This window comes from Kryptolebias marmoratus, linkage group LG9, assembly GCF_001649575.2.
Source record: "Kryptolebias marmoratus isolate JLee-2015 linkage group LG9, ASM164957v2, whole genome shotgun sequence".
Taxonomy (NCBI): domain Eukaryota; kingdom Metazoa; phylum Chordata; class Actinopteri; order Cyprinodontiformes; family Rivulidae; genus Kryptolebias; species Kryptolebias marmoratus.
In genome coordinates this window covers 7,593,736-7,604,520 of record NC_051438.1, presented here as the reverse complement: position 1 = coordinate 7,604,520, position 10,785 = coordinate 7,593,736, and the positions used below count along the sequence as shown (strand labels likewise).

Here is a 10,785-nt window from a genome sequence, read left to right as displayed (position 1 = left end):
CTGCGCCTCTAAGTATACTGTAGCAAGATGGCGCCGCTTTCGCCGCATCTCGGCCCGAGCCTTTAAAGCGGCGTGTCATGTCTATCCATATAAGTCATTGAGGTAGACGTTTTCCTTAAAAAGCTAACCCATTAGCTCCCAGAAACCCGCAGCTAAACTGTAACTAACACAACCAGACTTGACAAATAACAGAGATATACAGACCTAATATATGGACCTGATGGTTGGGGTTGAAAACAGCATGTAGGGTGTCGCTCTGTGGCTCCTTTTCCTCTAAACGCGGCAGTTCCTGCTCATAATCCTCGGCTGCTCTCTTCTCCTCTGAGTCCAGTCGCTGCCTCCACATCTCGGAGAGCTTCAGTTCAACAACACTTCACTTTCCTTTAACAGTGTTGTAGTTTGTTCTTATCGCATTTCTTCTTCAGATGAAGGACAGACAGGCAACTGTCTCTGTTTACGGTTTCTTCTTGTTATTACTGTCCAGCTGAGAAGGTGCCCTACCGCCCCCTGCTGGGCTGGAGTGTGAACAGGAGCTCGACAGAAACAAAAAAAAGTCAGTACTTCCACCCATCCATTTTCTTTAACCGCTTCTCCATTCCGGGTCGCGGGTAGCTGGTGCCTAACCCCAGCAGTCACTGTGCGAGAGGCGGGGGACACTCTGGACAGGTCGCAAGTCCAAACAAACGAGACAAACAACCACTCACACCTAGGGACAATTTTAGAGTCATCAATTAACCTAACATGCATGTTTTTTGATCTGTTGGAGGAAACCGGAGTACCCGGAGTAAACCCACATGTGCACAGGGAGAACATGCAAACTCCACCCAGAAAGGCCTCAGGCCGGGAAGTGATCCTGCAACCTTCTTGCTGGGAGGCAACAGCTCTAACCACCATGCCACTGTGCCACCAAAGTCAATACTTTTCTCAGTCAATTTATGTTGTTGTTGTGAAAAGAAATACATAATTCGACCTCTTATTTTTCATACTGCCTCCCCGTATAGTTAAGACTTAAGGACTCAATGCTCTTTTCAGGTTTTTCCTCTCCATAAATACACAACCTGCTGAACGGTTCCTGGTTCACAATGAGTCCAGCTGGATGCTTACCAATTAACTGAAGTGTTTTATTAAAGCTACTCATTGCAAACTCACAAAGATCAGTCATAGAAATTCATAAAGTAAACAATATTTTCCTCATATTGATAGTTGACCTGTCCTTTAATAAATATTGGTGATTGCCAACTACCACACACGTTTGTTGACCTACAGAAAGTGACTGAAAATAGGTCAACAATGGAAGAGCCATTTGGGATGGAGAAGTCCCACAGTTTCAATGTATTGGTACATATTTACACTCAAGTTTGTCTGCAAATAGGTTAGACAGAAATGGTAAACTAACCGATATAGAAGAAGCTTTGAAAAAGCTGTGTTTAAATGCTGAACTCTGCTTTTATGGAGCTCCCTAATATTTGTTGACAGCTGTATAACTCGTTCTTTCAGGTTTAGCAGCAGATTCACTCTTATATTTCCACCTAAACATATTTTACTGGAATCTACACTTATCTGATTCCATCATATTTATATCCACTCAAACTACAGCCAGCCTAATGTAGGTCAGTCATGTGACTCAAACTTCCACGGTGGGTTCAGCTGAGTGCTTTGTTTACATTGAGTGCGTACCCACATTTCAGATTTGTGCATTATATATTGAGTGGCTCTCCTGAAGAAACAGTAAACTCTTCCAAACTGCATAAGGTCTTTTGTTTAGGCGTTGATACGCATATTTTACACTAAAACACATTACTCTCAGGAATGCAGAACCCATCTACTTCCTGTATGATAGCAGAACAGTTTCATGGTGTTGATACTCGTGTATAATTGTTTAAACAGATGAACTTTTATGCATCTGAAATCTGTACCCAAGGATGAACCAGAGTCATGGAGGTCGATGAGTCTCTTCCTGATTTCCCATAACTTCAAACAAAGAAGCAGCATGTTCGAGGTGCACCTCCAATTAACTCAAATGTTGTCAATGAACCAATCAAAGGCTTCCAAAGCCATGAGATCATCATCGGGGGTTTCCCAAATCGATTAAAGACGTAGTAATCTTGATGTATGTAAAAAGTAAAGTAAAAAATTCTCCTTTCAATATTCAGGCATTTAGAAAATAGAAAAAAAATTGGAATCCTAACTGAGCTAACTAAAATATATATATTGTGTACGTAAACATCTGGTTTCTGCTGTACACCAAGATGGTTTTACTCTTCTACAGCCATGTGTAAGAAAACAAACAAATGGTCTTGATGGTGAAAGTTTGGTCTGTAAGAAAGACAGAAAGCAGTTCACACTGACTTCATCTCCTTTAAACTCATTTATTTTTAGAAGTTCATGGTACCTTATTTACACAAATATCGTCACGTCACGTTTATTGTATTTTCTTTCAAAATTATCTCAGTTTCCAAAATAGAGTTTTAATCATTCGTTGCTACAGAATACACAAACCTGTTAACTGCTGTAATGATGCCTTTATATAGCGACAGCACGATGAACTGAAACAACAGCAGGCTTCTGTAGCTGCAGAGGATAATCATGTTACAACACAAAGGAAACAAAACACAAAGCCACTAAATCAAGTCAAAATGAACTGAATGGGTGCTACAGTTTTCACTAAAGTTTGTCATTTGTGGCGTTTCATCGACATTTTCGTTATTAGATGAAACCAGCTAATAAACGTGTTACGACACGGCCTTTAAGAACTGATGAGATGTTTACAAACGGCAGAAGAGGAAGGGGGGGAATGACTCAAGTTTAAAAATGTGATGAAACGCCACTAAATGAAAATAAGACTCAGGTTATTGCAGTAAGACTTTAAAGCAGTCATTTACTCCACACACAAAGAAAATCAACCAAACCATAAACGACCGGGAGAAACGGGAAAGCGAGCTGGAAATATGTTGTTGCGTATTTACAATAAAAGACGACAGGAGTATCCAAAAAGAAAGAAAAAAAAAAAGTTTTGTAGTTAGTGGACCACACGGGGCCGAGCATGGGCGAGGATTTAAACATGCAGAGTTTCAGTGCTCCCTCTAAGCCTTGGTGAAATGTAGCCACAACACTCAGCAGACAGAAAGACAGAGCGGCTCAAACATCCTGAACCGACAGCTTCTCTCCTGAAACTAGTCTTCGGTTAGGATTTAGACCCCAAAGTGTTTCACATTCATAAACGTCACACGTGTAGAAAAATCTAGTTTTGTTTTAAACATGTAAGCTTTTACATTTTACAGCTTCAGTCAAACTGCATTTACAAGTACGGTCTCTGCTGATGTCGACCGACCAGGAGCTTCAAACAAACAGCGTCAGATACAGATATAATCCTGCAGAATATAAGGATAAAACAACGTCTCCGAGTGGCTCTCCTGAAGAAGCAAACAAAGTGGTTAAAGTGGTTCTCTTGGCTGGTCTGTCCTTCTCTCAGCTGTGGTTGTAGAAGCAGCAGTAGGAGAAAGCATCTATGAACAATCTTGAACTTTAGCAGTGAACAATAGGATGGTTTGTTTGGATCTTCGAGCTGCTGCAGCTGTCAGCGGCTCTGAGCAGGATCTCCCTCAGAGCGTCGGCAGCGTTTGAGCATTATTACAGTAAGAAGCAGGAGAAGCTCTACATGTTGCACTAGTATAAGCAGGTAATATGCAGAGCTAAGTCTTACGCCACTAGAAGCAGTTCCAGCTGAGCACATTACTGGGACACAAAGCTGTACGGCTTACTGAGAGCTTAATGCGGCGCGATGTGGGCGAGCGAAGCCTATGAGGCGTAGAGGGAGCACTGAGTGATTCACTGCTGTCACATCAGTATGTCCAGGTCGTCGCCGTGATCGTCCTCCTCCGTCACCCGCAGCGACAGCACCTCCTCGTTCAGGAACAGGCCACTCAGGCGCTCCTTGCGGGCCTGCCGCTGCTCTTTCAGCTGCCGCTTGCGGAGGGCTTTCTGCTGGAGCTTGCGCTGCTTGGACCGTTTCTGAAAGGCAGTACGGAGATTGACGGTGTTCGCAGGTACAGCTGGTGACAAATGATGTCTCGTTTGACAGAAACAACTGAGGTGAACGTAAACACCAGACAGGACGGATCACATCACATTTAGCACGCACAAACACGAGTGATAAACGTTCGCGTTTTTTTTTTTTTTTACCTTGGAGTCTCGTATACGTTCGGCAGCACTGGAAAGGTTCCCATCGCTGTGAGCTCTGCTGATGTTGGTCACACTGCTGCCACTGCAGGCCGAGGCTGTACCACCTGGAGCACAGGGACAAACATTACCTGGACAGCAAAGTAACAGAATACAAACACATATGACCCTCCCTTTGGAAAATAAGAAAGCTGTTTCTGTTAGCGACACCCAATGCAGCGATTAGATTTATTTAAATTGAAAAATTAAGCCAAAAAACAAAACAGAAAACCTCCACATCCTGTAGTGATGGAGACGATGTCTGTGATGTAAAATGGACTGTAGATGCAATGTTACGTTGACGACTAAATAAATGTTTAAATACTAAAAGTTTGTGTGAACTGCTATGAAAGTTTGAAGACTGAAGTTGTTTCAGGACAGCAACAATCCACTCTGGCATCAGCTACATTCACACTAGCCATTAGCTCATCAGTTTGGTCAGTATTAAACTATTTCTCCAAACTGAGGTCGTTCAACAAGCTCACAACAGCAAGATAGTAATTACTCCGATTTTCTACTGAACCCTACTTTAAAATGGCAGGAATGGTCCTTTAAGAAGGATAAAATGATTACTACAAACAAAGAACTAAGACCGCTGAAAGGACTGCGTTAATAATGTATGAAAGATTTGTAAATCACTGTTTAAGGAAAAATGTAAAAAAAAGGTCTGAAATAATCAGGACTGCAATACATTTGGTAAAAGAAAGAAAAACAAATCCAAGTCATGTTAGGTAGTGAAAAAAAAGCCAAACATTTGCAAACAGTAAACAAATAAACAACCATCAAGATAACTGGTGTTGAACAGAGATGTACCCTCATCAGGGAAGTGTGTGGAGAAAAAAGGAACAAGTTTGTTAAAATCCTAAAAACTGAGTTTTGTAACTTTTGGTTTTTTTCCTGATGAGTTTAGATGTTTTCTGCTCTGGGGGAGTGTTATGATCGGGGATTGCTTCAGTTGGTCAGATTTATTGAACATCCTTCTTAAGGCCCCCGCATACTCGGGCGCACTGTGTGGACTCAGAGCAGACGGTCCGCGGACGGTTGAGACTTCATACTCGAGCGTACAGATTGCCTAAAATTCTCCCGTGACAAATTTCAGTCATGGTGTCACCAGAGAAGGAGGAAAAGATCTTTTGCCTCTTAGCTTTAAAAAAACAAAAGAAAAGAAGGTGCCTTTAGCCCTGTTTCTTTACCACCACGGCAGCCACCACACACCTGCCAGTGCTGCACAGAGAGCGACGGTCACGCCGGCGCCGATTCTCACCTGAGAGCTTTTGGTGTCGCACACAAAACAGTCCGATGTGAGCACCGTTTCTCGCCGGGCAGTTTATTGTGAGACACAGAGTACACGTATGCGGTCTTAAAAGTTGATCTTTGTGCAGACGTCCGCTTCGAGTACCCTCAGAGTGAAGTATGTGGGGGCCTTTGGACACACACTGCTCACCACACAGCCCAGACCATAACTACACAGTCTGACCCGCTCATAATCAAGGGAAGCTCTGATGAATAATGAATCAGCTCAAGACAGAAAGAAATGCTGAGACACCACAGACACATACTGATGTCCTGATGGATGGATGCTCTAATCAGAGCTGAAGATCCAACCTCGTCTTAGAAAGTCTAAGTTCTAGCCAGGAGGTGCATGTAAAATACTTCAGCCTTGACAGATATGAGTATTTTAGCGTAGTTTGTGAGTCTATGAAATCAAAGCAGCTGATAATAACGCTGCAACCGCCTCATCCTCAAAACGTTTTCACCTGAAGAGCCCGGATCTGAGCGCCCTCACCTGCCACAGAGTTGGAGGCCGTGGAGCCGGTGGAGGAGCTGGCAGAGCTGACCATGCTGGCATTACTGCTGCTGACCCCGCTGACTCCACCCGTGCTGGCGCTGCTGTGGCTGCTCCTCTTCCAGCCCTCCCTGGTGCTGCTGGCTCGCTGCCTGGGGCCGTGCTCCCTGATGTAGTTACGCACCTGCGGCACGGGGCGGAGGATCAACGCCGAGACAACACTGAAGCACGCTTGTGATTTTTACATCTGCACCGGACAGTTGGGTTTTCCCACACACAGCCAGAGATAAAATCCATTTTGTGTTTATGCTCAAACTGCAACAAAAGCTCAAGGATTAAAGCACCAATCTAACAACAACATCTGTTTGGAGGTTCAACTCAAAACCTATTTTGAAATTCTTTATTTGTCCACACTCATATCTTCAGACTTTTATTGTTGATTTTTTTAGCCTTTCTTAAACAACAACATCAAAACAGTAAATTTACAGTGTTTGTACACCAGCGCTGTTTCATTATCTGTACGTAAAATTATTGAACGTGGGAAGGAAGTATTTTTCTTTTTTAATGACTTAACGCATCTTGAGAGGATAAAACAACAAACAACCACTAAAAGAGATGTTTTTCCCGCTTAATCGCTCCTTCTAGAATAATTTTTTTTAATACGAATTATAAAAAAGTCCCAAAATTCAAATCTCTTTTTTCAATTATTAAAGTCTTTACACATGGGGCCTGTATCTGCTTGTCTGCTTAATGATTAAAGCTGAATTTGCCTTCATGGCGTTAGGGTTATTTTAGTTCTGATGTGATCGACAAATGGACGCGATGATGGTTGCTGTGTTCATCTTTTATAGTCGAGGTGAAAAACATTTGTAGAACTTTTGATTTGATTTTGATGTTCCCCCCCCCCCCATATACATCTCCAGACCTGAAAAGTACTTGGATTAAACCCCACATTTCCTCATACTTTTCAAAACTGGACAGGAGCCCTATTAAAACCAACATATATCCTCATTTACTCAAACGATAATCGTTATAGTTCAATCAACAACGAAACTGAAATTAGTTTGTCACATCTGAGAGAATTATTCAACAGTCAAGATGCTAATATTGGCCCTTTCTGCTTTTAGAAACAAACATAAATCGCACAGAAGCCAGATCTGAAAGTTTGCTGCGAGAAAGAGAAGCAGCTTTTATCGGCGTGGCTGTCCTCCGCCGCACCAGTACGTCCGTGTGTCGGCGGCTTGCTGACCTGTTTCAGTTTCTCGTTGGTGAGACAGTTGAGCTCGATGATGAACTCGCTGTCGGTGGGAGAGATCTGAGCGCAGGGATCGATGATCTTGATGATGTCCAGCTGTTCTCGCAGACCCATCTCCGTGCTGACCTTCCGACTCAAGTACTCGATGTACTCCACCTGGGGGTCGAAACAAAGAGTCGACCGTCAGATTTTCAGCTCAGGGGGGCGGGACATCACCCGAATTGTCTGAGAGGGTCGTACCTGCTCGTCGTTAGTCATGGCGCTCCAAGGCAGTTCGTCCAGGTTGCGATGAGGGTGGGGCTTTGGCTTCCTCTTGGAAAACAAACATGGTGAACTTGGCACACTTGGGATGATGTCAGAGAGGACGTCACTGCCACTGGCGATGTCACTTCCTGGCAACTGGATGGACAAGAACAATCCACAATGAGAAGTGGAAATAAAAGAATAAAACGGAATACAAAAAAAAAAAACCCACAATTTACATTTGGACACAAAAACAAACCATTCAACTGCGTTAGAAGAACTTAGACATGAAGTAATAAGAACACAAACAATAGGTGAAACCTTCAGCATCTAATACCCACCTGCCACTCAAACTCACTGTCAGACCAGTCCCAGTAGGTGCTGATAGACGAGGATACGTCACTGCAGACGCTGCCCTCGGGAAACAAATCCAGTGACGTCAGCTCCTGGTCGTCCAGAAGGGAATAACAGTCGTCCTGATCCCCGACAGACACGGAGGAGAAGAGCTCCTCGCTGCACTCTGAGCTGGCTACACTGGTTCCACAGGATGTCAGGTTCCACCTGCACGCAACCGGGAGAGCAGAGCCCGAAGATGAGACCGTCAGTGTGTGGACTGCAGTTACAGAGCGATCCGTTTCCTCAAACTGCTTCTCTGAGGCAGTTCATGATGACGCTGGTGCAGGAGTCACAGACAGCATTCATGAAAGTGCTTCGTAACAGAGAATTACAAGCAACAGCTGAAGAACGTCGGGCAGGGAGTTCAAAAGTAGCTGGTGAAAAACGTCAAATAAAACCTTCATTCAGCTGCTTTTTGTTAATTGAGCAAAAATATTTTGTAAACGTTTGCCTAGAGGAGTCCCTGTTCTCCCTGATCTGCATAACGATGCAAAATGTAATTTTAGTCACAAGAAATGGGGATTTCCTTCCCCTCCGAGTTTGATCATTTTTGTCGATCCATGGGTGCAGTTGTTGTATCACGACTACTGATTGGACAAGAGTTCTCATTTATCTGCTGAGGCTTCTGATTGGTCGATGTTGGGGGCGTGACACCGGGCAGTAGATGACAGATACCACAGTTGAGTTTTGTTGCATTACGTGTTAAATAAAGGTTAATGTTGTCTTCTGTGGTTTATTTAGTAGTTCTTTGCACATCTGGTGTAGCTCTCCTCTCAGGTCAGCTGGATTCTACCAACCAAAAAGAATACAAAGACAATCTATTTCAAATCTCCAGTCAATATGTTTTTATTCAGATCTATTTTACAAGATTTCTTCCTTGGGAGATAGTTCCTTGTCCTGGCTAAATGAATTCTCCATCAGATTCTCCGAACACTCTCCCAGTCCTTCCAAAAAGCCAAAAATTCTCTCAAATCTTACTCAAAAACTGCTGATTTTAGACTCTTCAAACACTCCCTGCCTTATTCCAAACACCAAGAAAATGCATTTCTGATGTTCTAATTTTTAATTTTTTCAGGAGAAGGACCCCTTGGTCGATCAGTGGACGATCGATCAGCCCCCTACTTTTTCTAAACAGCCTCCAACTCCTGAAACTTTTGAACCCCCTGATCAGGTCACATCTGTCAATAGAGTCAGCCGTGCAGAGGTTCAGTATTTGCTGCTTCTTTATTGTTTTAACCCAAGAAGCACTTTGCCCGGATGCAACGTGTTGGACCGAGAGAATCTCAGTCCAACAAAGAGCAGAAACATAAAATAAAAAACACAATTTGGAACCCTTACTGAGCTCTTTTAGTTGAAGGCCACATTGCAACAGAATAAGATTGTGTTTAATACAAGAAACTGTCTGCTTTACACCGTTCAGCAGAGAATCACTAAATGTAAACAGAAGAGCGAGATCGTCGGCTGCCTCAAAGTAAAGAAGAGGAGCTCTGATTGCAACACAAACAGAAGGATGGGAAGTTCTCATGGATGAAAACCAACAACTAAAAAGTAAATATCTCTTATCTGCTATAATCCAGCCAACCGTACAGGAGCTGCGGCCGATTCAAAGCATCACTGAAACTCAACGGAGCAATGAAATCTCATTTTAGCTTCAACACATATTTAGACTCAAACAGAAAAAAAAAGAAAAATCAAATGCAAGTGCAGTTTCATATTTGTTGATTTTTCTCAGCTGTAATTCCGTCCCAAAACCACCTACACCGAAGAGTATTTTTGGCACCCAATAATACATTTTTCTTTAACTTAAAAAAAATAAATAAAAAGAGTCTGAGTCAGAGATTAGGACAGAAGAATCATTTGAGCATCTTTTAGGCCCTTTGGCCTCCCAGCTGGTGCTGGATTTCTGCACCGTTATAGATCCAGATGGTGGAAAATGCATCTAGCAGAGCTCAGAGTAATCCAGTCCTCTCCATAAAGCCTCCCTGGTTCCCATCAGAACCACTCTCTTTTCTTTAGTTCCAGTTCAGACAGCGTGGTTTTGTCCAAACACACGACTGCACTTTAGTCTGATTTACTCAGAGCTATTAAATGAGATAACACTTTTGGTCTGATTAAACAAGAAAAGAATTATTAGGGGTAAAAAGTAAGGGACATCATCAAAACAAATGATTCTTATTAATCTAATTACTGATCGGCTCTTTTGTTGTGTTTATTTTCCCACTCTAATCGTGCTTTCCCAGAATCAGTTGCTCAGATTACGTCATTCTCTCAGATACCTCTCGTTACGTAAAGAGATTTTTTTTTTTTTATTATTGGCAGCTGTGAATTATTTCAAACGGATAAAAATCCTCAGAACAAGAAAGACGATGAGCGACAGAGGAAAGTGATCTATAGAAGCTGCAGGGAAAAGTTTCATTTGGCAAGTCAATGGTTTTATTGTCGATTTTATTTTTGGTCAGTAAATCTAATCATTCCGTCAAAAAATTAGGAGTTTAGCTTTTAGGTTTTCTTTGTTATGAAAAATAAATTTGTCATCACAAATCTAACTATTGTAGACAAAAGGAATATGTGCACAGGGTCGTATATTCAGCACTAAAGGGCGCACTGGATTATAAGACATACTGTCAATGAATGGTCCATTTTCAAACTTTTGTCATATATAAATCGCACCGGACTGTAATGCGCATCCTTGTGCACCTCCCAATTCTTGTAACTTCACGCAGACCGCGCTCTTTTCAAAATGGACGACTTTGGTGCTCTAGCGGAGCTGGTTCTCCTGTATCAGCATTTACAGGTGCTGGTCATAAAATTAGAATATCATGAAAAAGTAGATTGATTTCAGTAATTCCATTTAAAAAGTGAAACTTGTATATTATATTCATACATT

The 10,785-nt window shown here is 42.4% G+C and overlaps 2 protein-coding genes across 4 annotated transcripts in view; both read right to left on the bottom strand.

The window, feature by feature from the left end:
- The window catches only part of LOC108251074 (oocyte zinc finger protein XlCOF6-like), a 16,155-nt gene extending 15,670 nt beyond the window's left edge, over positions 1-485 (bottom strand). For all 3 annotated transcript variants that reach the window (XM_037977503.1, XM_037977502.1, XM_037977501.1), the window contains exon 1: positions 205-485. In XM_037977503.1, coding sequence (XP_037833431.1) covers positions 205-346 — 142 coding nt within the window. In that variant the 5' untranslated portion in view covers positions 347-485. The remainder of the gene's footprint in view (positions 1-204) is intronic.
- A 1,864-nt stretch (positions 486-2,349) lies between these two features.
- The window catches only part of fam199x (family with sequence similarity 199, X-linked), a 12,646-nt gene continuing 4,210 nt past the window's right edge, over positions 2,350-10,785 (bottom strand). The window contains exons 3-8 of the mRNA XM_037977403.1: positions 7,844-8,063; positions 7,500-7,658; positions 7,254-7,415; positions 6,005-6,188; positions 4,183-4,286; positions 2,350-4,011 (exon numbers count right to left, since the gene is read on the bottom strand). Coding sequence (XP_037833331.1) covers positions 3,838-4,011; positions 4,183-4,286; positions 6,005-6,188; positions 7,254-7,415; positions 7,500-7,658; positions 7,844-8,063 — 1,003 coding nt within the window. The 3' untranslated portion in view covers positions 2,350-3,837. The remainder of the gene's footprint in view (positions 4,012-4,182; positions 4,287-6,004; positions 6,189-7,253; positions 7,416-7,499; positions 7,659-7,843; positions 8,064-10,785) is intronic.